This window comes from Saccopteryx bilineata, chromosome 1 (genome assembly GCF_036850765.1).
Source record: "Saccopteryx bilineata isolate mSacBil1 chromosome 1, mSacBil1_pri_phased_curated, whole genome shotgun sequence".
NCBI classification, from domain to species: Eukaryota; Metazoa; Chordata; class Mammalia; order Chiroptera; family Emballonuridae; genus Saccopteryx; species Saccopteryx bilineata.
In genome coordinates, this window is record NC_089490.1 from 377,139,190 (window position 1) to 377,165,552 (window position 26,363).

Genomic DNA, 26,363 nt, shown 5'->3' on the forward strand with positions numbered 1-26,363 from the left:
AGTATGGATGGCCAAGGAAGGGCTACACACTGACCCTGGGGAGCTCAAGTGGCTCCCCTGCATTTCAGCTACTGAACTTAAAAATGCTGAGCTCCAGCGAGGCCAGCCACCTGGTGCGGGGAGATGGACCAGAGGGCGGAACCAAAGAGGTCTGGAGGAAGTAGAACACTATGTGCCCGCTGTGCACGCAGGGGCTCCTGGACAAGACGACTTAGTCCTACAGGCAACAGGCATGTGCAGCCTGCTGTGTGTTCTCTGCATGAGATTCATAGCAGGAGGGTACCTGGTTTACCCAAGACATTTAATAGCACTGCACCCAGAATACCTAGACTACCTGGTGAGCCTGGAAGACAGCTAAGAGACCTGCAGAGAAAACAGAAGAACAAGAGTACGGGCTACCCTTACTGCAGGCCCGCCACTTGGTCCCCACCTGAGTGAAACTACAGACTACAGACAAAAAGAGAGAAATGGGCAGAGAAGTTTTTCCTGGGACCCTTCTCCCTTCCCCTCCTCTTCTTTTTTTTTCTCCCATGTTTAAATGTGGTGGGGATAGGGGAATAGTTCTTCTTTAAGTACTCAGTTCTCTTCCAAATCTTGCAATCAACTGGATGCTTCCTTCCGAAAGACAGTATTGGGTGCTTGAGCGTTGCATCCTCTCTGCACAGATCTGGGGCTGTGCATCCTCCAGTTTGAGAAGCATGTAGAGATGTAGTACTTGGATTTAATCAGAACAACTAGATGGAAAATAAAGAGAATATCTCAGTAACTCCCAACAGCAACCAACGTGGTTCTGAAGGGAAAAGGTGGTGAGCCACTGGATTGCAGGGCAGAAAGGCAGACCTTGTGTTACCTTCCTACACTTACATTACCTAACATGTGCAGAGAGACCTAGGGGAACTTTTGGTCCTGGGGCCTGCCTGTGTTAATTACAACACAGGAGAGGAGGTGTGAGGGGTAAAAAACAGCTCAAGATAAGCAAACATCTTGGCTGAGTTGGGGGATGCCCCCCCCCCCAGAGTCATAAAGTAGCAGGGTGGTTTGGGAAAGACAGGCTCTGGGTTTGAATCCCAACCCCAAAATCATCAGCAAGCCCCTTGCCCACTTCCAGGCGCTGTCTACTCCTCTGTACCCTGGGATATAGTCTCCCTCAGCTTCAGAGGTGTGGGAAGGCTGTGTACATTGCAACACAGACAGCTGGGTTGTTTCAGGAAACCCGGATGGGGGTGGGGCTAAATGCGGGGCCCAGGTCAGGTGGGAGAGGTGCAGGTGTCACCAACATGACATCACAGCTGACCAAAGAACTGGGCTGAGTGTGTCCATTTTAACATCGAGTAAGAGGTATGCTCTCGGGCCACTTATAATCATTTGAACAGACTATTAGCAACATTATTGCTTGTCACAGATAGTTCTGTTCGGATCATAAAATATCGGGGCCCTCTGCACACCTGTGATTTCCCATCTGCTCCTGCTCTCGCTCTCATGCTCAGTGTCTCTCAGTAGCTCCCCACGGTAGCGTGAGGCCTTGCCCACTTCTCCCTCCTGGGCTGTGTTCCTGCAGTGACGAACCACCAGTAATCCCGAGCACCGGGCTTGTCTCCTGCTACTCTATAGCTTTAAATGTGCTGCTCTTCTTGCTCTTCTTTTCCCCTGGCTTTGAACCCGCAGCCTTCTTGTCCTTTCTGTTTAATGGCAGGAGGGAGTTGGTTGCTCACACAGCATGCGGCCTTCTTCTTGTGAATGCTCAGTTTGAAGAAACCACGGTTGGTCCAAGCCTGTTGGGGCAACCACATTCCCTCCGCTAGTGATTGCTTAGGGCAAGAGCTCGTGACCCAGCTTTGACCAATTAGAAATTAGAGGAAATCAACGGGGGCTTATGTGAGAGATTTTCCTTCCTGAAAAGAAAGAAATGGGCAGAGAAAAAAGTGTCCCCTTGCTTTTGGCTTGAGCAAGAACTAAGCAGATGTGATGGCTGAAGTAGAGGCAGCCACTGTATAACCATGAGGGAGTGGCACCAACATTTTGTGAATGGCGGAATGGAGAACTGGGTGGCATCTGAACCATTGATGACACTGTTGTGCCACCAGACCACTTCTGGACCTCTCATCTCGCATATCATCTTTCAACATTGTTAGATGCCTTTGTAATTTAAACTACTTTTAGTAGAGTTTTCTGTTACTTCAGCCATACATATATATAACTGACACACCATTAAGTCTCAGTTGAAAATTTTCTGTCCTTAACTAGTTCCTCAGCAGACTTGGGTCTGCCCCTGTCCCCCAACCCTTCACCCATGAAAGCAGCTCATGAGCTATGGTGCTCTGCCTGTCTCTCTGGCTTGTCCTTATTTAATCTGTGAACACCCCAGAAGCCGGCCTCTGCCTTTTCTTCTCTGTGCACTCTGAGCCTGTACATAGTGGGCCTTCATGACAGCTCAGAGACCTGGCCATCTGCCCCCTCCTTGGCCAGAAGCCTCCAGCCATAAAAAAAAAACTGGGGAGACACTCTGGGCCCAGGGGGCTTCTGCAGCCTCTTCAGCTTAAAGTGTGAGGTCCCGACTCTGAGCTCTCGCCTCACCCATGCTTTCAAGTGCTGAGCTGTTGATTTATTGTCAGCTCCATCTCCTGTGGCAGCCACAGGAGGCTGTGGGCGTGCAAGTAGGGAAGAGGGTCCCCCAGCACCCAAAGAAAGATATCCCCAGTTATGGGGGACCAAAGACTCCCAGGTGTAACAGCTCCAGGTGGCAGCTGTGAATGAGGAAGAGCCTGTGTGATCACATCAGCGTGACTACCTGCCAAGCAAAGTAAGAGGAAGGGATGCTTGCTGGGCCTGGGGCAGCTGGAAGGATAAATGGTACCCTTCATTCCTTCGGCAATAATTGCTTCTGTGAGTCTTAACTGCCACGCAGCAGTCATCAAGGCTCAGGCACCCACAGAACGCTGGGTGTGGGGCTGGGTGCTCAGCCAGAGCACGAGCAGCAGAATTTGCATGTGTGATCTCATCCTCACTTCCTCACTATGGCCCCCTATTTACTTCTCGGAGTCTAGCCTTTAAAATGGGGCATCGGTTGCTACCTTAACAGGGTCAATCTTAGGAGGATTCATTTGGTTTCCTCTGTAACCAGCCCTCAACAGCCCATGCTTGAATGCATTTGGATCTCCACATTAGATGTGAGTCTTACAGTGATATCTGGAAGTTCCTCCTTGAAGCTGACCTAAGTCCCTACTGTTACAGATCCAGGGTGCACCATTTAGCCAGCCAGAAGGAACAATCAGACTATTTTTTTTTATAGTGACAGAAAACCCAAAGTGGCTCAAACAAGCCAATAATCAAAGCAGGAGAAAACAATTTATGTAACTAAGATGACTAAATGCAGGTAGCTTCAGGCAAGGCTATATATTGTATTTGAGTACACAGTGACCTAGCAGGACTCATCTGCCCCAACTGCTTGGCTTTGCTTACTTCCCCCTGTGCTGGTGTCATTTGCAGGTGAGATTTCCGTTATGAAAGCAAGATGGCCACCAACAGTCACAGGCAGATATAGCCCCAGCTCTCCAACGGAAATAGAACTTTCCTTCCCCCAATATTCCAAAGCTTAAGACTGACTAGAAAAGTGACTTAAAGATGGGCGCTAGTGGATCATGTGTCTACATGGACAGGGATGATCCACTGGAGAGGGAGAGAGACATAATTCAGAAGGACAGGTAACCTCTATCCAGGAGCTGCTGGTATAATCCTAAAACCTCAGAGTGAGAAGGGACCCCTGAGTCCCCCACACCTGCCAGCCATGGAAACATCAAGGTGAAATGACTTCAGCAATGGAACTCAGCCAGTTAATGGCACAGCCAACCCTGGAACCCAGGTCTTATCAATGACTTACTGTTTATCCAGCACTTAATATGTGCCAGGCACTCATTCTACAGATAAGAAAACTGGGGCTCACACCCTTCTTCAGGGGCACCTGGGTTGTCCTAACTCTTGAAAGGTGGTCCAGGGTGGGGGTCATTCTGTCCGTATCTGGGAGACACAGGTACACAGTGTCTTAAAGCAGGAAACAAGATTAAGATCAGATCCCGGGAGAGTCCGTCAAGAACAGCGCACACATGTACGCACGTGTTGGAGTACTCGCGAGCAGACGGCTAGCTTCTCCTGACTGCACAAAGGAAAAGAGGCCACCAGCGGGACACCCCACTGTCACCTGCTGGACGTCAAGCTGGAACACCCCCGCCTGAGCCCTAGAACCAGTTCACGTGTAGACACAAAGGAGCCTGGCTTCTTTTAGCAGCCCAATTGCTATCTAAAGCAAAGACTTCCCAGAACAACAGATTTCTCGGGGGAGAACACAAAAGGGTGGACAGGTGGTTTCCCATTGCAAAGCGTCACCAGCAAGTTCCTCTCCAGACCCTGGACTGCCTGGTCAGGCCTGGAGAGGAGGAGGAAGGCTGGCTCCCGATAGATTTTTTGATATGCAAATGTCCCTTTTGAGATGTTTGGGCAGTTTATTTTAATAGATAAAATAAATTTCTTGGAAAAAAAAAGAAACTGATGGTGATGATGATGATGTTAGCTACTACTTATATTAAGCTTGGTAATAATACTAGCTATAATATATTGAGCACTTTCTACATCCTAGGCCTGTGTTTGACATGCTCTCTTTAACCTTGACCTTCTCAACAACTCCATGAAGCATGTTCTACAGAGGAGGAAACAGAGGCTGCAAAAGGTTAATTCACTTCGCAGAGACACTTCGCGAGGAGGTGCAGTCCCTGGGGTTTAAACCAAACACTACGTGATTCCAAAGCCTGTGCCCCGATTAGTTTGTGCATGTGTACATGAGTGTGCATGTGTGTGTGCAGTCGCATGAGCGTGCATAGATAACCTAACATCAAATACTAACCAGCTTGGGCAATTAATTGACCAAAAAGCAAGAGAACTTCAGGAAATTCTCTCCTGTCTTTCCCCATGAACGGATCCACACACCGGAAGCATGCAGGTGGGGGTCCACAGCTCCCTTGTGCTCATGTGGTGAAGTCGAAGGGACTTCCCACCTCTTTCCACTTCACCAGACTTTCTCAGCTTTCTAAACATCAGGAAGACATCGGCTCCCTGCTGGTCTTCCCAACTCCCTTCCTGATGCCCACTTGCTGGCTTCTTCCACATCCTTACCAATATCTTCAATCCCGCTTCAGATACAACCCAAAGCCCTTCTTGGAGCCAACAAAGCCCTTCACGACCGGGCTTTGGCTCTCTCCTCAACACTGCCAAGCTCCCCTGCAGCCCCAGGCCCTCCACCTGGACTGCTGGGTGTGGGGAAATACACCTTCCTCTTGTCTAAGCTGCAGCATTTGGGAGTCTCCTGCAATAGAAGCCTGACCAATATCTCACTCACACTCACACTCTTGCTCTCTGACCTTGATATTTAAACTTCCTCCACTCTCCTTGGACCTCTGACCTCCCCTGTCCGCTCAATCCCCCACACTCGGCAGACAATGGGATATTCTACTTCAAAGAGAAGAGGGAGCCAGTCTGTGGGCACGCAGCTTCCACCACCTAACCCCGTGAGGTCACCCGACCTCCCTGCTCCTGCCCTCCCGGCAGCGCCTCCTCTTGCCCTGGCCAGACTTTCCATCAGAGCTCTGGGCCCCCATCCCTTCCTACCCCTCAAGGAACACTCATTATCAGTCATCCCACCTTTTCTACAATTCAACTTCTCCCTCTCAACTGTGCCCACAGCCGTGTTTAAACATGTGGGTGCCTTTCCTATCTTAATGATAAAACGAAACAGAAAACAAACAAACAAACAAAAAAACACCTAAGCTCTCCCTGATCTCATATCACCCATTCCTTTCAAACCATCTCTTAACCACTTCACAGAAACATTTCCTCAAAGAGCTGGCTGTGCAGCCTGTCCCTATCTCTTCGGTTGGCATTTACTTTGCACCCCCTCCCCGACCGCCGCAGGAGTTATGCTCCAACACGGCAGAGTCCTAGTCAGTGTCTCCAGTGGCCTCATGTCAAGACAGCCAGTCTTCATCCCCCGGCCTCACAGTAGGGCTCACCTGCATGCTCATTCCCTCCCGAAGCTGTTCTCCACGACACCGCTGCCTCACGATTTGTCCCCCTCTCTCTTACAAGCCCTACCTCCTTTAGTTCTCAGAGTGAACCAGTGAGGCAGCCCTATTCCTACCCTCTTCCTAGAGTTAAAGAAATGGAAACCTAGAGGTGCTGGATAAGTTCCCCAAAGTGACACAGAGAATCCACAGATCTAGGACCGAAACCCAGGCCCCCTGACACCAGCATCAATGTTCTGAACCTCCTGGTGACATTGTTTTCTAGACTCAAGGGTCTGGAAGAATGGTAACTATGAAAATACTTGATCATTTCTTTCCCTACAAAGCAAAGGGTAGCATGTAAGCAGCAAACTCTTTAGCAAAAGCATGTCGCCCATTCAAAGACTGAGCTTGAGAATAAAGACAGTCAGAGCTCAGAAGAATATGTGACCCCATTGGAGGGTCACTTCAGGACAGTGCAGTGGCTCCCCTCCTTTGGAAACCCCAGTGGCAGAGTGAAAGGAGACTTGAATGCTGCCTTAGGCTCTACAGTTAACTACCTGTGTGACCCTGGTCACTACTTAACCTCTCTGGGTGTCAATTACCTCAAGGGGGATGAAAATGTCAGCCTTTTTGCCTACTGGGTCTTTGTGAGGCCAAGGGACATATTACAGTGAAAGAGCTTTGACAAATGGAGCTCATCACTCAAATGCAAAGAGAAGCAACCAGAACGTAAACCTAAGGTATCCTCAGGAATGCTAGAGTAATGAGTTCCTGCTCCCCCCTGGGTGGAGATACCTGGAGGAAGGAGAGAATCCCAACTCTAATCCATGAAACAAACCGGCCTAGGTCAGGTGGTGACATCGGTCACTCCTTCTCTGACAAGCTGTTCCCCTTCCCTAAATCCAGGGACGTCCGTGTTATCCCCCTCCCCTCAGAGACTGAGCCTACCCCTTGCAGAGACAGCTAGGAGTCGCTGGTAAAGGGACCCCCCTCATAGAGGAATGGGGATTTCATCAGGGAATCTTTAAAACCAGTAAGAGGAGGAGAGGGGTGGGGCGTGACCAGGAGAGGGAGGAGGCTGGCAGTGTACACAGAGCAAACAAGGATGATGCTAAGAAACAGTGACAGCAGCAGCAGCAGCAAACACCTTTCTAAGCTGCGTATGCACCAGGCATTACTCTAAGTGCTTTGCATAAGAATCCCTAGGGTAGTACAATTATTACCCCCATTTCCAGATGAGGAAACTGAGGCATGGGAAGGCTAAGTCCTTGCCCCGTATGCCACGATTCTCACCCAGGCAGTCTGCTCCAGAACTTGTAACCATTGCCATTACAAGAACAAGGACCTTCCCATCTCGCAGGGTTGCTCACCCCTTGTCAGACTCCTTTCTCACAATTATAACTTACAAAGCATATCAGAAACATAGCAAAACCTTAAGCACTCTTGGTCCATGATGCTTCCCTTCCTAATAATAACGGGACTGAAAAAAAGGGCTACAGACGCCTGAAATAACAGCAGTATATTTCCTGTTCTCCTCACATGTCCATTGCTGCAGGAAATGTTTTTCCCAAGGACATTCCTTAAACTGTTTTATTCCTGTACCTCCTATCCTTGACTTTGTATTTCTAAGCAATTCAGGGACCTGGTCACAGGCACAGAGGGAAGAAGCGTGACCAAGAGTCCACACCCCCTGCCTGGCCAGTGGGCTCTGAGCCTTCCATCAGCCTAAACACTCAGCTGAGAGCTTGGCACACATACGTCACCAATGCCAACCAGGCTTTTACATTAGCCACTGAGTGGACCTTTCTTTTAAAACAAACCCAGTGGGCTAATGGGTTCCATTTCTAATAAAAAGTGAGGGAGAAGCAAGTATCTTCCCTGTAACTTAGTTATTTTAACATGACACCCACTCCAAGATGAATGCCTTCCCTGAATCAGATCATTGAAGGAGTTCACGTAAAATTTGTTACTTCAGAAGCACATGATCAAGTAAAGTGAAATACTCCACCAAAATGAATCAGCAGAGCACCTCTCTCCACTGTGGCACTTGTCACTTGCCTACTTACTTTCTTATAACTCCACTTTGGTATATTTTACCACACAGTCATAAAGTTTACCAAGTGTGTATTTAATTACAGAATTTTCAGGGGGTTTTGAGGTGAACTGGGGAGGAAGAAACCCTGACAGCAGTAACTACAACCACATCCAAAATGTCTAAAAACAAGAAGATTGTTTCTGTGAGCCAAGCTAAAGAGGTAGTTCCTTTGGAAAAAATGGCCAGGAAATACTGAATCAGAAACTGCTGCTGTGCCATAGCACCTGTGGAGTGTGCCATGGAAGAACTGGGGCCTTTATGCCCCCTAGCCAGACCTGGGATGTAGCTGTCGTAGGGCCACCACCCTTGCCAGAGTGGATTCTGCACAGACCCTACCTCAATACATGAGCAGCTGCCAAGCCACAGCCGAAGTATTGGGGGGGGGGGGGCGGAGGCAGGTGCATTGGCAAAGTCTGGGCCAGGCACCAGCATCCTAGCTGCAAAGGAAGCTGGGAAAACAAGTATCTGGCATTAGTTTCTATAATATGTGTGTGTGTGGAGCGGGGACAGGGGTTTCCCGCAGTCCTACAAAGCATGTTCAGTTGCCGACAGCCAAAGAGAATGACTAATAGTCATTCTTTAACTAAACAAAGGAAATATTAATTCAGTACCTGATGCATTATCCTTCACCCTTGTACCTTATTTTACCCAAGTCTGACATTAAGCACAATGTCAAAACACCATATTATAAAGATATTCAAATGAATACCAGTTCCCTCCTGTATGACCAGCAGTCGTGGTTGTCACAGCCATGCACATGCAGGTTCCCGTTGAATTCGGGCAAACAGTAAAGAAACAGTGGAGCCAAAAAATGGTGGGCCCTTCCTTTATTCAAGTCTCGCACCGGCCGACACAGGGAAACACACAGGGAAAACACTACCTTCTGATTCCATAACCAGGAGAATCTTCTCTGGTTTCTCCTAGAATCAAAGGCCCCAACAGTCTCAGCAGAGCTTGCAAAAGCCCCTCGCCTCTGGTTCTCATCTGCACACCTTCTCCCTTCTCTGTCAACATGGCTTCTTCTCAGCACTCTGCATTCTCTCTGCTCTCACTCTGCAAACATGGCTTCTTCCTGCCTCTTCTCCTTCTTCTCTCTTTCTTCAAAACTTTCTGGCGTGAAAACCTCTCCTCTAGCAAACATTAGCAAAACAATGGCTCTTTCCGAGCAGGAAGGTAATTTGCAATTCCACAGACCTACATATACCTGGCGCTGCCCAGCTTCCAATGCAAACTATAAGCGAGCAAACATAAAAATCATATTTTACAAACTTATTTGACCAACACCCCCACAGAACTTCCAGCTATCTCCACATCTCAGTCTCTTTGTTCTTCTCCCCAAGAAGCCATAGATTATCTGAGAAACAAATCTCTGCTAAATGTTGACTGAAAATGTCTGATTATTTCTGCAATCTTTCTATTTCCACAGGAGAATCCTGGACCCACAAAGCTTCAACCTTAAAAACTTTCAAGCATCGCCCTGGCCGGTTGGCTCAGCGGTAGAGCGTCGGCCTAGCGTGCGGAGGACCAGGGTTCGATTCCCAGCCAGGGCACATAGGAGAAGTGCCCATTTGCTTCTCCACCCCTCCGCCGCGCCTTCCTCTCTGTCTCTCTCTTCCCCTCCCGCAGCCAAGGCTCCATTGGAGCAAAGATGGCCCGGGCGCTGGGGATGGCTCTGTGGCCTCTGCCTCAGGCGCTAGAGTGGCTCTGGTCGCAACATGGCGATGCCCAGGATAGGCAGAGCATCGCCCCCTGGTGGGCAGAGCGTCGCCCCCTGGTGGGCGTGCCGGGTGGATCCCGGTCGGGCGCATGCGGGAGTCTGTCTGACTGTCTCTCCCTGTTTCCAGCTTCAGAAAAATGAAAAAAAAAAACAAAAAAAAAAAACCAAACAAAAAAAAAAACAACTTTCAAGCACCTGTGAAATTCACCTTGGGAAGATTTGAGTCAGTACAGAAGTCTTTTGACTCAGACAACTGCTTTTCAATAATAACCTTGGATAAACACTGTTGGGCAGATAAATTTGTAAACTGTAATTTTATGCTCACTTTATTAAAGATGGCTGCAGACCACGTGGGGCAGCTGATCGCCTTCTTGCTTGGAAAGGGGCTTGGTTATGCTAATGTGTGCTGGAGGAGGGGGTTATCCCACCAAAGAGTTTTAAGAGGAGCTAGGAGGCCGTTTTGGAGAGAAAGACCATGTTGTTATAGAGAGGAGGAGCCCATGTTGTAGCAGGGGCAGAGGGGCCATGTGGAGGAGAGGAGGCAGCCAAGATGGAGGCATGCAAAGTTTCGGCTGGTGAGGACTCTGATTCTAGGAAAAACCAGAAAAGGTCAGTGGCTTTGGAAGCCCTGAATGGAAAGGGAATTGTTTTCCTGCTATGTGTATTTTCTCGCCCGCCGGTTGTGAGCAGGAACAAAGGACAGCTCATCATTTCTTTGCTCAATTGTTGCTTTACAACCTGTCAGGATTATATGCGAACCTGCATAGGCCAGGCAGCTGTGATGGTGGCCAACTGGCCTTACAAACACGTAGCACCAACTCCCATACAACCCCACCCCTTTGGGTAGACCTCGTAGGCTTTCCCACAGTCTGTCTCACCCCACCTCTTCCCCAAACCCCACTGTAAGATAAGTGAAAATCTCCTAAGAGGCTAAATTTGCTAAACAAGAGAACTGAGACTAGACCTAGGTTTACTGACTCCTAATCAAATGCTCTTCACTTTCTATGATTCCTGCCTGTCCTTCTCCAGGTCAAGAACAATCCTGGTGGTGCCAGTGACTAAGGGAGAAAGGGGACCCTCAGGACAGTCCCCAGAAGGCAGGAGAGGTTGGCAGGGAAGAAGAAACAACACAAGATGAGCCCTTCCCTGGAAGGCATCCCATTTGCTTTAACTCTGATTTCACCACGTGGATTCACATTCAGCAGGACGACTGCATGTAATTACTCCCTTTTTGTCTCAAGAATTGCAAATATTAGGGGATGGCAACAACCACAGAAGGGATCCAGGAGCTGAGGGGGTGGGGTTACAATCTGCAAAACCAGTGAGCCTTTCTAGTTGCAGCGATGGGGGAAGTGTGAGCTCCACGATTAAAGCAACTGCAAATTAGTTTCCGCAAAGGCCCTTCCCCTTCAATTGAAAAGCACCGTGTAATGGAATTTCATAGCTGCTGCTTCGGAAATGACTTCCTACCTCATCTGCTCAGAATGGTGGCCACATGCCGTGAATCATAAGAGGATGAAGCTCTCCAGGGTGCTGCCGAACCTTCCTCAGCCTTCCACATATAGACGCTCACGGACTGCTCAACCCATCCCTTAACCTGAGAAGGGAAGTACTCAGAGCACTGGAGTCACTGCTCAGTGATCAGGAGTCCTCCCCGGCCCCAAACCAGGCCCTGTGCCTGCCATCCACGGCTTCTACCACAGTCAGGTTCCTAGAAGTGGTCAGTTGCACATGCATTCCAGGTACAAACATTTTTAAATAAAAGCCTTTGGGAGACTATGGGGTTTCCAGGCTCTGTTAAGAGCTCCAGGCGAGACAAGCTGACAAGGAAATGCTGGATGTCACGTGGTTCTCACTGACCACCGCAGGTCCCTCGAGGGGCCCTCCAGAGTACAGGAATCACATTCCCAAATTATGAGGAGCTCTATAGTGAATCAAACAGGTGGCATCTCAGGGTCATGCCTGATTAACTAATTTTCAGAAGGCCCAAACGGTTCATTCATGGAAGACTAACATCTTAGCACCAACTCTGAGCCAGGCCCTGCGCCAGGCCTTGGGCTATGACAGTGAGCAAAGGCACGGCTCTCAGGGTGATTACAGTCAAATGTCAGAGGCGGAATTGCATTTCAAATAATTATCCCAGAAATACAACACTGCAACCCTGACAATGCTTTGCTGTGGGTGGTCTGAGACAGCCCAGGACAGGGGATTAGACCCGGTCAGGACATCCAGAAGACGTCCCGAGGAAATGACCTTTCAGCTGAGAACTAAAAAGTAAGGAAGAGTTAAAAGAGAAGAGAGATGGGGTGAGGGGCCTCAAGGCAGAGGGCACTGCACAGAGCCCAGCAGGGCAGGGCGTCGGGAGGACTGGAGAAAAGGCTGGTGTACAGTATACAGTAAGCCCGAGAGCGAGGGTGACCAGGGCAGCAGAGGAGCCTGAAAAAGCGCCAGACCCCGCAGGGCTTTGCAACATATGCAAAGGAGCTTTGCCTTTATTTGAAATGCAAACTGGGTGCTATGGAAAAGTTGTAAGCAGGAATGAGGGTATGAAGATGCGATCTTGCTCCCTCTCTCTAAAATCAATAAATAAAATTGGAAGGAAGGAAGGGAGGGAGGGAGGGAGGGGGGAGAGGGGAAGGAGGGAAGAAGGAAGGGAAGGAAGGAGGAAGGAAAGGAAGGAAGGAGGAAGGGAGGGAGGAGAAAGGAAGGGAGGGAAGGTGGGAGGAAGGAAAGGAAGGAGGGAGGAGGGAGGAAGGAAGGGAAGGAGGGAGGAAGGAAGGGAGGAGGGAGGAAGGAAGGGAAGGAGGGAGAGAGAGAGGGAGGAGGGAGAAAGGGAGGGAGGAGGGAGGAAGGAAGGGAAGGAGGGAGGAAGAGAGAGGGGAAGGGAGGGAGGGGGAGGGAGGGAAGAGGGAGGGAGAGAGGAGGGAGGAAGAAGGGAGGAGAGGAGGGAGGAAGGAAGGGAAGGAGGGAGAAGGGAGGGGAAAGGGAGGGAGGGGAGGAAGGAAAGAGGGAGGGAGAGAGAAGGGAGGGAGAAGGGAGGGGGGAGGGAGGGAAGGGAAAATGTCTCTGGCTGCTGCAGCACAGCCATATTGAAGGGAGGACATGAGCTGTTTTGTCCAAACCCTTCCAGGAAAGTTGGCATTCAGAGCCTTGCCTCTGCTGGCAGTGACCTGACTCACCCACAGTCACAAGGACAGCGGCACAGCCAGCTCAGGAATCCAGGGCACCAGTCTCCCACCCACAAACTCTTTCCACTGCAGCATGGCCTACTAGCACAGCTCTTAAGGTGTGATGTTGTCACGTGGGCAGTGCATTGTAAACCAGGCAGCACCTCCCTTCACCTCTCTGGGAGACTCTCCATCACCCCAGACAACATCCCTGAGAGCAATCAGGTACTGGCTCCAACAAATGGGGTCATCAGCCCACACCTGGTGATCACTTTCCAACTATCTCTATCTACATATCCTCTGCCTAAGAGAGAAGTTCAAGTGCGTTCTCTCTAAAAGGAGAACAATTTAAATTTTTAAACTCTGGTCAGTACCTGTGTGAGTCTACAGTGGAAGTGAGGGAAAGAGCTGGTTACCCAACGGACCAAACTCCTTCAACACAGGCTCTCCTTATATGAAAACAGGGCTCACCTTATATGGTGATCTTTTTAAGGGTTAACAAGCATTGTGTTCTGTCCTAGTCTGGGCTGCGACCACAGAGTACCGGGGCCTGGGTGACTTAAACAACAGATTTATGCCTGACCTGTGGTGGCGCTGTGGATAAAGCGTCGACCTGGAACACTGAGGTCGCCAGCTCAAAACTGTTAATCCAAATTCGGAGGGACCCGAATTATGGAAGACAGAAGCAAGGTCTGTCGGTTACACATTAAAGTTTTATTGTCTAGCTTGGCCAAGCGGCGGAAACTCCGACAGAAATCTGACGGAAAGCAGGCTGGCCCTTGTTCTACTTAGTTTTTATAGTTTTGTAAGTGGGAAGTACAGAAGCAAAAATTGCCATTAGGAGCCCCTTACCACTATTGGTTATAGTCATATGTCCTTTAACATGATAGGACCACGTTCAATTTGCAAACCATACATCATTTTGGAGAAAACAAAATTTACAAGTCAACACAATGGTAGAAAGATATCTCTTTACATATTAAAAGGCCTTCCTATATTTTCTAGTGTTCATCCGCCATCTCTCTGTCCAGAGTCAGAGGTATTAACCACATGCATTTACATAAGAGAGGTAGTTTCCGTGGGGACAAATGCCCGCAAATGGCTCATAGTTATAAGAAAAGGTTTATTTTGGCTTTTCCCTTCCTGCACCTGGCTAGCCATTCACTCCTTTCCCCACAGGTGTGGTGGAATATCAGGGAATCTATGCTTTCCTTCCCTTTTCATTTACAATACAATGGCAAGAGCCATCCTGGTTATGCTAATCATACAGTACAGAGACTATTCTCACAATTTCTCTGTACACCTTAACCCAAATTAATAAAATGTTCTCCAAGCCTCTTAAAATATTAATATTAATTCTGTAGCCTTTGGTACTTTACAACACCTGTGGGTGAAATGGCTCAGTGGCTCCTCAAAAACCCTTGGCTTGTCCGGTCAAGGCACATGTGGGAGTTGATGGGAGTTGACGCTTCCTGCTCCTCCCCACCTTCTCTCTCTCTCTCTTCTCTAAAATGAATAATAATTTAAAAAAAAAAAACAGACTTATTTTTCCCAGTCCTAGCAGCTGGGTGGTCTGAGCTCAAGCTGCCAGCAGACTTGCTGTGGTGAGAACCCACCCCCTGGCTACAGACAGTCACCCACTTGCTGTGTCCTCACATGGCTGAGAGGGTGAGCTCTAGTCTCTTCCTCTTCCTCTAAGGACACTGATGCCATCACGGGGGCTCCCCCCACATGACCTCATCTGACCCTAATCACCTCCCAGCTCTCTCCCACTGGGAGTTAGAATTTTAACATACGCATTTAGGGGCTACAAACATGTAGTCTAAAACATGCTCACTTTGTTAAGTCATTTTACATTTGCTTATCATTTTATAAAAAGGTCTACTTAAAGTCATGGTGTTAATAGTTAAACTGTTTATCAATTATTTTTCTGTTTGTAACAATTCTGTTGTAACCATGTCGCAGAGTCCACCCGGAGCTCTGCCCCCTTTCCTCTGGCCACCTCGCCACAGCGGCTCCCATGCCACCACCCCTTTGTTTCTGTAGAGCCCTATTTGTGCTCCCCAGAAGGGGCTGCCCTTGAGCCCACCGGCATCCTTTGACCATACAGCATGGATTAGATTTTTTAATTAGAAATCGGAGCTTTGCACAAATAGAAGGCAGTACAGATGAGCTTCGGTCAGGAGGCAAAAGGAGGTAAAGAGACAAAAAGGCAGGTCTAGGTGGGCTCCCATGGTGACAACCAGCAGGTGTGAGCCATCAGGTGTCCGTAAGGGGAGGGGCCAAATCTCAGGTTCTGGTGTTTCCCTGGTTTATCTTTGAACAAGGTCAATGTGGTAAGGAACGCTACATGTTCAACAAAACCATTTTCTTTTTCTCCGGGGATACTTCCAGACTATTTTTCTAGCCAGCCTTTTAGTTAGGTAAAGCCACGTGACTTCCCAGCAGAGTGTGGGTGGGAAGAACGCGTGCCTTTTCCAGGGCTGGCCTATGACAGCGTCCTGCAGGCTCGCCCTTGCTCTGCTTCCCCGTCTCCCTGATGAGTGAAGGAGACTCCACTGACTTAGAGCAGTGGTTCCCAACTGGGGACAGTTCCATCCTCCTCTCTCCGGGACACTTGGCAATGTCTGGAGACATTTTGGTTGTCATGCTGGGAGGATGTCCTACTGGCCCCAAATGAATGGGGGTCAGGGATGCAGCTAAACATCCTATAATGCACAGAGTACCTCAACAAAGTATAACCCCAAAATGTTGACAGCCCCACTACTGAGATATCTGACCTAAAGGGGGCAGAGCCATAAGGTAGGGTCTTCAGTGACTGCATGGACAGCTCGCCACACACACACACACACACACACACACACACACACACTGACCTGTATTAGTGATTTAAATGAGACATAACCTTTTGTTGTGTTAAGTCACTGAGATTTGGTGGTAATTCATTATAGCAGCTAGCATTATTTTCTTTAACAAATGCACCCGATAGATAGAGGTTAATCATTTGTGGAGGACAAGTGTCCCTCAGCAACAGAGCCCTATCACTTGACAGACACCTGGAAGGTTTCTGAAGTAAAGAAGTGAAGGGGTTTACATTTCCCTGTTATTTTCACAACCACCAAGTAAGTTTAACTATGGTTCCTGGCTAAAGCGATTTTGTCTGGTTTGCTTTTAGCTATCTAATTTTCCAAGAATTCCGCAAATGGGGTCTTTTTCCTTCCTGTCATCACAAATTGAACTTCATACTTATGAGTGCTTCATTTTTATGCACGAGCTGATCCATCATAATGTTGTTAAAAGCAACTATTAGTAAACTAATTGTGGCTTACTATTATATTTAGAAGGAGAGAGAGAAAGAAGGGAAGGGCAGTGATGCCCGGCCTTATCCTCTCAGCCACGAGGCCCGCCTGCCACGGGGGTTAACACACCAGGAGCACAGTGGACCCTCCACAGCTCCCTCACTCTCAGCGACCAGGGGTGGCACCTTTGGGGAGCACCTCTTCGCACTTCAGCAGAGAAACACAGCAGGAACCCACAGCTGTCCCGGAAAACCACAGGGTCAGCCAGAGGAGAACGCTAGCCTCTCTCCTTCTTCCCCTTCCCCTCGCCCTTCTTCCGAGTGGCAGGGACTAGCTGACAATAATCAGCAAGGTCCATTTAGTGTATGGTCTGGTCTTGCTGTGACTAATAAGATGATTGGTTGTATATATCCTCTTTATGGTTGTTCATTATATCACCCTAACATAAAGTAATTTAATTTCAGAGGGATAATTAGGGCATTTCTAATCTAACTGATAGTCTGAATGAAATGAGATTCTCCAAGGGAGATTTGTGTATCAGGAGACGGGTGACCTCCGGCCCCAATTTTCACACAGCGTATTGGTCTGACAGCCCAGCTTCCCGGGCAGGCTGCATCCGACCATTTCCAGACCCGTGGGTTAGAGAACACACTGCAAATGAGATTACTTTGTTATAATGAGATTTCCTTGGGCTCCAGGGGACACATCATAATATTTTAACCGAGGCCTTCAGACTGATGGAGTCACCATAATGTTCACGGAAGCCCTGAGATGGACACGTACTAAAGAGGGAGCGTGGCTCTGTCTGGGGTCCCAGATGTTACTCAGCGAAACTGAAGCCGAGCCCGGTGGGAGGCCTGCCTGACGGACAGCGCAAGCCCCGCCCAGCAGGGCAAACTTCCTGCTGGCCACTCCTCTCATTTTAGGATATTGCTCTCTATAGCCAAGTTAGTACAACCAAGACTGACTCCAGAGTCTGGTTTGTTGTACCCTCTACTGAATGAAGGTTACGTGGAGTTTGCCACAGTTACGCTCTTGTGACGAATGCTGAGAGCTCCTCTCATACAGCAGCCCTCTTTAAACCGGGCATTCCTGACATTAGAGACCCAGCGCTTTGCCCTCGCCAGGTGGCCCGGCTCAGGCTGTGCGAGCTCCCGCCCTCCTGCTCCTCTAAACCAGACATAGCTGACCTCAGCATTACGGTCAGACGCCCTGGGGGCTCTGACACGTCTCCCCCACAGCCTGCTTCCCGGGTTCCTGACGTGAAGACGCGGTAACGAGTGGCAAGAAACCCCGGAGACCGAGCCCTGCCACAGGCCCGGGGCGGCGGCACCCATACAACACTGGGCGAGAAAACCCCCGGGACACCCAGCGTGGCCCGAGAATAAGCGATCCTGTTCAGTTCTTCCAAGGAACAGTCACTGAGGCCCTGTCTAGTGGGGAGACAGACATGCTGTTTTCACGGGTGGGGGACTGGTGCCAACTCCCCTCTGATTGGGTGCTGCCCCTAGGAGGTAAAGCACGAGGGGGGGGGTCGTAAAAGCTTAATAAACATCCTAAGAGAATTGGCTTTAATGGTTATCGTGGAATAAACTACAGGTACTCATCAACTGCTGATATTCAAACACATGCATAAAGTACTGAAAGATATTCTAAAAACAGTTTCTTCCCCCAAAGAGCTTCAAGATTTCCCTGACAATACTTACTTATACTCTTGTCTGGTTTGGTAAAACAATTGTTTTAAGTGAGAAGAGGGAAGATAGTGAGACAGACTCCCACATGTGCCCCACTGGGATCCATTCAGCAACCCCACCTGGGGCCATGCTCTCCCCATCTGGGGCCAATGCTTGTAACTGAGCTATTTTTAGCACCTCAGGCAGAGGCTTCATGGAGCCATCCTCAGCGCCAGGGGCAGATGGGCTCGAACCAATTGAGTGATGTCTGCAGGAAGGGAAGAGGGAGAGAAAGAGATAGAACTGGGATGGGGAGGGGAGGAGAAGCAGATGGCCGCTTCTCCTGTGTGCTCTGACAAGGAATCAAACCCAGGACTTCCACACAGCGGGTCGATGCTGTACCACTGAGCCAACCATCCGGGGCCACAATTTTTGAATAAGCAATGCAAAGGTAAAATTTCAGTCCCAAAAAGATAGAACTTAAACATAACTTGGAAAATGAACTGACTGGAAATGCAGAAAACCAACATTGATTTTTTTAAAAAGAAGAACAATTAACATTTACTAAGTATGAACATTCTGTCGAGCACTGTGCTAAGGGCTTCATATGCACGATCTCATTCGATCTTCACACCAGTCCTCTGAAGTAGATTCTGGTATTACTACTGTCTCCGGGTTACAGATGTGGCCACTGAGGCTCAACCAAATCAAGTAACTCATCCTGCAGCCATCACTGTAGGAGGCAGGTGTCACCGGACAGTTTACTTGCAGGTGTCACACCCTTAACCACTGCAGCACCTACATCCGTTCACTGGCCAGTCCCCAGGTCCCATCTGGGACATCTTTTTTTCAGCAGTTTGGCCGTGAACAGGCTTCAGGAAAAGTTCCTTCATTGTGATAAGCAGGGTCCAGGATCTCTGACAGCTGTTCCCTGCTCTTCATCATCATCTGAAACAATCAGTAAGCATTAGAGAGTACTTTTCCCTTTACAAAGGTGATAATTAGATAACAAGCTGAGATTAAAGTAATTACAGTTAGACAGCTGGCGAGGCAGCACAGTCATGTTGAAATATTGTTGGTACTTCAGCATCTGGTTCTAATAACAGCATAGGCTAAAGGATTTTACATTAATTACAGAACGTAATTTAATATAAACATATTTAATTACAATTGATGAGCGATAAAGTATTCAAGAGTGACTTAACCCCTTCTGCGTGTCAAAGTGACGGGCACACCGGGCAGGCTGTGGTCTCTTCTGTTGTCTCTCTCACCCTCCCCCGCCATGCCCTCCACAAGTCCCTGGTCCTTTCCTGGAGGAACCCCCCCTCAAAGACGGAATGTTCTGGACAAGGATTTTCCTCACTGATTCTCTCCTGGGCTCTTGGTGCACGTACGGCGCCGCCCATCCTTAGAAAGCCAGGGGGGAGGAGGCGAGTGGGCAAGCCTGGCTGAGACTGACCAGCTGCCCTTTCTCACAGGGACTGGTGAAATGGGCTGGTTCCCCCGCCTTCTCACACCTTTATGTGGTGCTGGTTTGACCTCTGACCGTCAAGCAACCTATTAAACAATCCTCAAATCTCTTAGTAACAGTATAAAGGTAAACCCACTTTTTTTGTCATGACTAGGAGGTCCCTGGCCACAATGGCCACGGTGGTTTCACAGACTTGGAATCACTGTGTACCACCTGGAGATTTCTGTATGAGACAGAACACTCTCTATACTGGTAGGAATCCATGCTGCCGACCCCTGTCCCCACCCCCACAATCTCCACTGGATGAAAGACTCAACCATCACTTTTTGCACACCATCTTTCCAGAAGCCCCATTCACGAATGGGAGACATTAACAAAAAAATACATAAAAATCGTGTTATGAGCTATATGTCTGTGTTCTGCCAAAATGCAGATATCAAAACCCTAAATCTCCATGGGATGGTATTAGGAGGTGGAGCCTTGGGAATTTATTAGGTTTAGACGAGGTCATGCTGGCACCCTGATCCGGACTTCCCAGACTGCAGAAGTAGGAGAAGTAAATTTCTGTTGTTTAAGCCACGCAGCCTATGGCATTCTGTTACGGCAGCCTGAACTGACTAAGACATACCACGAGGGCCCAACAGCATTGAGATGATTCTTAAGGGTCAGTCCAAAGAAGCTGCAAAGCTCCTTCCTAAAAAAAGAGTGAGCAGCCCTGGAGCGAGTTGGAAAATTCAATGTTAAGTTTCCTTATGTGACAAATGATGGGGAATTACAACGAGCCTCATGTGCCGTTTTTACTTCTTCCTGTGCCTTTCCAGGTATTCTCCTAAGAGCTAAACTTAGTGTGGAAAAAGATTATTCGTAGGTAAGCAAATGCAAGCTAATTCTAGAAGAATTACTGACAGGTGCACACAAAGTAAAATTTGTATGACGATTCAGGACCACGTATCACCCAAGGGAGAACCAGGAACCCTCAACGGGAAAGTTGTTCTATACATATCCTTTTGAAAAAAGAAGTTTAAGCTCCCCGACACAGCAAATCTACAATGTGAGAGAGAACTGGAAAGTGTTGTGTATAGATTTAGCACTCCTGCAGAAGTGAGGAAGGCTGCCACTAAAGCATTTGCTACTTAAAAAGTTACCACTCTGTCACTAAGATTAAAAACTTTTGTGGGCCAAAGGATACTAGCCAGAAAGTGAATGGCAGGAAGTATTTGTAAATCATAGATATAATAAGGGTCTAATAATCAGAATATATAAAGAAGTCTTATAACCCAACAAAAAATACAAATAACCTGTTTGGAAAAATGAGAAAAGAATCTGATTAGATATGTTTCCAAAAACGAAATATCAAAGGCTAACAAGCATATGGAAAGATGCTCAACATCATTAGGCATCATCCAAACTAAAATGAGACACCACTTCACACACACCAGGATAGCTGTGATCAAAAAGATAGTAACAAATGTTGGTGAGGATGCAGAGAAATTGGAACCGCCATACACTGCTATTGGGAATAGAAATAGCACAGCCACAGTGGAAAACAGTTTGCCGGTTCCTCAACAAGTTAAATATAGTTACCATAGAGCCCAGCAACTCAATTCTAGGTATATGTCCAAAAGAAGTGAAAACATGTCCATATAAAAACTAGTACACAGGCCCTGGCCGGTTGGCTCAGCGGTAGAGCGTCGGCCTGGCGTGCGGGGGATCCGGGTTCGATTCCCGGCCAGGGCACATAGGAGAAGCGCCCATTTGCTTCTCCACCCCCCCCTTCCTCTCTGTCTCTCTCTTCCCCTCCCGCAGCCAAGGCTCCATTAGAGCAAAGATGGCCCGGGCGCTGGGGATGGCTCCTTGGCCTCTGCCCCAGGCGCTAGAGTGGCTCTGGTCGTGGCAGAGCGATGCCCCAGAGGGGCAGAGCATTGCCCCCTGGTGGGCAGAGCATCACCCCTGGTGGGCGTGCCGGGTGGATCCCGGTCGGGCGCATGCGGGAGTCTGTCTGACTGTCTCTCCCTGTTTCCAGCTTCAGAAAAAATACAAAAAACAAAACAAAACAAAAAAAAAACTAGTACACAGATATTCATAGCAGCACTATTCATAATGGCCAAAAACTGGAAACATCCCAAATATCTATCAACTGCTGAATAAACACAATTGATATATCCATACAATGGACTGTCACCCAGCTATAGAAAGGAACAAAGTATTCACACATGCTACAACATAGATCGATCCTGAAAACATCATGCTAAGTCAAAAAAGCCAGACACAGAAAACCACATATTGTATGACTACATTTATACGAAGTGTCCAGATTGGTAAACCTATAGACAGAAAATAGGTTCTGGTTGCCAGGGGATGGGAAGAAAGGGAAATTGAGATGACAGCTGATAAGTACGGGGTTTCTTTTTTGGAGGTGATAAAATTTTTCTAGAATTAGATAGTGGTGATTGCACAAAATTGTGAATATACTAAAAGCCCCTGGACTTGTACAATTTACAGTTGTTAAAGTACTAGATTTTATGCTATATAAATTTTATCTCAAATTTGTTTTAAGTTATCAATCTGGAAACTGGAGCTTAATCGCATGAAGGAAGCCTGGGAATCTATGTGAAGAATCAGATATCCAAGAGGTGAGGAAGCCGGGATATTTTACACACCAACTCCCTCAGTCAGTGACCGAAGGTTGCTTCTCGGAGGCATTAATTCCTTGCACTTCTGGCCTGGCTGCAAAAGGAGCTCTGGTGGCCAGAAGTAGACCTTCAGCAAATAAATGTTAGTGCTGACAGCTGACAGTCAGGCCAGTGTGCCCCCAAAAGGGTATAGGCAGGAGGTCTAGGCAGTGCACTGACAATTTTCCACTCTCTCATTGAGTTGCCTTGGGATTAAATAAGAAAATCTGTCTAAAACGTTTCACCATGCTAGATACAGACACAGTTCTTAATAAATGTGAGTTATTTTTACAGCAGACTCCATAAGGTTAAATAATTTGATCAAAACTGCACAACTAATGCAAGGCAAAGCTAGGATTTATGCAGATCTGTCTACACAACACAATCTTTTGCATAGAGAATTACATTTACCAGATATATGCTAACCAATTGTGCAAACATACCTATGGAATGGCAATCATGTCCTCAGGGCTCAGCAATGATAACAAACATCTTTACTCTCTCTCCTCCCCCTTGTGTGCCCTCAGTGGGGGAAGCAGCTGCTTTCCTCACAAAAAGGCCTGCGGACTGATGTTATGTCTGCTCAAGTTGCCCAGGGTCTGATTATTACATGGTTTGCTGTGTAGGTGACTATGTGAGATTTAAAGCCTGCACATGTGCTGACAGTTCAGTCCAGAGGACCAAGATACAGTAACACCTGAGACTGGGGAAGCAGCAGGGTGACACTTTTCTCACCCACATGTCGGTCCTCCTGTTTGCCTCTGGAGTAATCTGACTTTCAGTTGACTCAACCAAAGAGCTACACTAGCAGAGGAAAAAGGCGGCACTCTCCTCCCAAAATGCCTTGCATGCCCCCCAGCTGAGAGCACGCGGAGGGCGGACGTGAGGAGGTAGGGCTCAGAACCCACGCCTACCTGATCAGGTAGTGGTTGACAACAGTGTCAAAGTAGCTGTAGTACACGGCGTTGTTCACATGGCCGTACTGGTCATTGTCCTGCCACCTGGTCTGGATGGGTAAGAAGTACCTGTAGGCCTCCTGGCGACGAAGACAATCCTCAGCTCGCTGGTTCTCTGATGACGTAGCCAAGGAGCGGACAGTCCTAGGGAGCATCTTCCAAACCGAAGCAGCCATATTGCTGATTGCTGCCTGGAAGGGTACCTTCAAATAAAAGAGCAACAAAGGACAAAACAGTCTTTAGCAACCTTGATTCAGTTTTCCAAAAGCAATTGCATTATATTTTGGCCATTGGTTTCAAAAGGAAATGAGATGGGTTTGTTTTTTCTTCCCTATGAAAGAAATCTTCCCTGATAAGCCAGGTCTTTGTCACTAAACTATTTACTTTTTAAAGGGCACCTCACTGGCCTGACCTGTGGCGGCGCAGTGGATAAAGCGTGGACCTGGACTGCTGAGGTCGCCGGTTCGAAACCTGGGCTTGCCCAGTCAAGGCACATATGGGAGTTGATGCTTCCTGCTCCTCCCCCACTTCTTTCTCTCCCTCTCCCTCTTTCTCTCTCTCTCCTCTAAAATGAATAAATAATAAAGGGCACCTCACTAAGAAAGAAAGGCTTCGGCACACAATGACAGAAACAAGTGGAGCCTCTGCTTCAGTTTGACCAGTGGGAATGTAAAGCATACTTGTATGGAGTCTTCTGTCCCACATAGTATTTTCAAAGAGGGTCCTGATTCTGACAACATCTCTCACACCACTAAGCATGTAAAGATAGAGCTCAGGAGACCAAAATGAAAATAAACTGTTTACCAGAAAACATTATCCACTGGGCCTAGTGACTGTAAGAATTTTTTTAAGTGTATTAATTTTCTTTTAGAACAAAAGTAATGCCCTGCAGAAATCTCTTTTTTTTTTTTTGTATTTTTCTGAAGTTGGAAACAGGGAGGCAGACAGACTCCCGCATGCGCCCGACCGGGATCCACCCAGCATGCCCACCAGGGGGCTATGCTCTGCCCATCTGGGGCGTTGCTCTGCCGTGACCAGAGCCATTCTAGCGCCTGAGGCAGAGGCCACAGAGCCATCCCCAGCGCCCGGGCCAACTTTGCTCCAATGGAGCCTTGGCTGTGGGAGGGGAAGAGAGAGACAGAGAGGAAGGAGAGGGGGAGGGGTGGAGAAGCAGATGGGCGCTTCTCCTGTGTTCCCTGGCCGGGAATCGAACCTGGGACTGCTGCACGCCAGGCTGACGCTCTACCACTGAGCCAACTGGCCAGGGCTAGAAATCTTTTAAAATATGCATAAACGAAGAGGAAAAAGAAATAGCCCAACAATACCAGCCATTAACACTTTCATGTGCATCATTTTGTCTTATATTTATATATATATGTATAAACATTCTAAAATCGGACCTGACAATACATACTATTTTGTAATCTCTTGCACTTAACAATAATTATTAATATGTTTAAATACTCTCCTACATCATTTCTAACATTGAATTCCATTATACTCCATTGTAGAGAAGCACTGTAATTTATAAAATCTTCTATTGTTGCATAGTGAGGATTTTTATTTCCACTTTGTTGTCTGGGATTGGAATTTTTTTAAATAAACCTTTACACACACTCATGATTATTTTCTCAAAATAAATACCTAGAAGCAGAATTGCTGGGTCAAAGGGCAAATAAATTGTTAAGGATTTTGATATAAATTCATGTCCTCCAGAAAGGTGGTACCTATGTATAGCCTCCCCCCAGCAGTGGCCAATTTCCTTGTCAATTTTAAAAGGCTTTGTCAATTTGAAGGTGTTCTCTCGTTTCCATACAAATTTAATGAAATGTGCTAAGTGGAAAGATGGCTACTGCTACCAGCTATGCTGGCATAACCAGTATCAGAACAACCCTTCTATTTGAAAACAACTATACATGCTAGATAAAATGTCAGCGAAGAGCTCTTTGAAGGTATGAGGAGGTAATCAAGGCAGCAGGGCTCTATGGCTGCAACCCTGGGGACAGGGCAAAACCCTGAAGCAAGCCTTGCACTCGCTGCTGCTGTTTCTCATCACGGCATTCGCCATCAACTGTGTGGGAAATACAGGCTGCAGAGATAACAGCCACCTAGAGCTCGCAGTGATCTTGCTGTGTTGGAAGAGCTGACAAAAATTGAAAGACTAACTAACGTCCTAGAGAAGAGAGAGATGCAGAGAAGCGAACCTTCAGCAAATTCCCCTGAAGGCATTTGCTGACACCTAAGCTGCCCAGAGAAAACAGCAGAAAGCAACTGCTACAGGCTAAAAGGCTAGGGAGAAAGCAGGAGTCTCACTGTGCTGGGGACTGGTAAAGACCCCAGACTTTCCGTTTTGACCCAAAAAGGGCTACTTCCTTAGAGCAAAGGCAAACCCTAAATTGACTAGCTTTCATCAAGGTTATCTATCCAAACATCGTCTGCATGAAAATGATACCTTCCAGAGTCACCACAACTTTTCATACACAAAGTCTGACATTAACCCTTTGAGCAGTATGAATGTTCATGTATGTCTTCGTGCCTCCTGACCAGCCAGAGTACAACTGTACAAAAAGTTTTATTTTAAAAATGTGTAAGGCAGCATTTAAAAAAGGCAAATGTATGTTCTTCTTGTTTCCATAAATAGGTTATGAAACAAACATGATTTTAAGTTAATAAAACTGGAACTGGAACTAATTTCATTTTTTGATTAAAAAAAACTCACTCCCAGGGGTCAGTGAGCATGAAAAAAACTCACTATTCAAAGGGTTAAATCAAAAATTACCAGGCCTGCTAGGAAAGAGGAACAAATGAACAAAACCCATAATAATTTTTTTAAGACAGTAAAATAGTCCCACAAACTCACATTGATTTTTAAATAATTATGATTAACAGGCATCAATGGTAAAGTATGAATATCCATCCCGAATACATAAAAAAAAACTCTTAAATTGAGAGCAGGATGATAAAACAATAGAAAAATAAGCAGAAGTCAAATATGATTCACAAATACAGACTTTTAAATGACCTTTAAACATATGAAAAGATAGTCATAAGAAAAATATAAATTATAACTATGCTGAGATACCATTTCTCTTTTTCTTTTTCTTTTTTTTTTTTTTTTTTTCTTTTTCTGAAGCTGGAAATGGGGAGAGACAGTCAGACAGACTCCCGCTTGCGCCCGACCGGGATCCACCCGGCACGCCCACCAGGGGGCGATGCTCTGCCCCTCCAGGGCGTCGCTTTGTTGCGACCAGAGCCACTCTAGC

General features: G+C 47.4%; 1 protein-coding gene across 5 annotated transcripts in view; it reads right to left on the reverse strand.

Annotated features, from left to right (window-relative positions):
* LOC136318621 (uncharacterized) overlaps window positions 1-26,363 on the reverse strand; it is a 193,063-nt gene that overhangs the window by 81,545 nt on the left and 85,155 nt on the right. For 4 of the 5 annotated variants that reach the window (XM_066251209.1, XM_066251210.1, XM_066251212.1 and 1 more), the window contains one exon: window positions 23,059-23,303. In XM_066251209.1, coding sequence (XP_066107306.1) covers window positions 23,059-23,276 — 218 coding nt within the window. In that variant the 5' untranslated portion in view covers window positions 23,277-23,303. The remainder of the gene's footprint in view (window positions 1-23,058; window positions 23,304-26,363) is intronic. The other variant, XM_066251214.1, reaches the window with a different exon arrangement.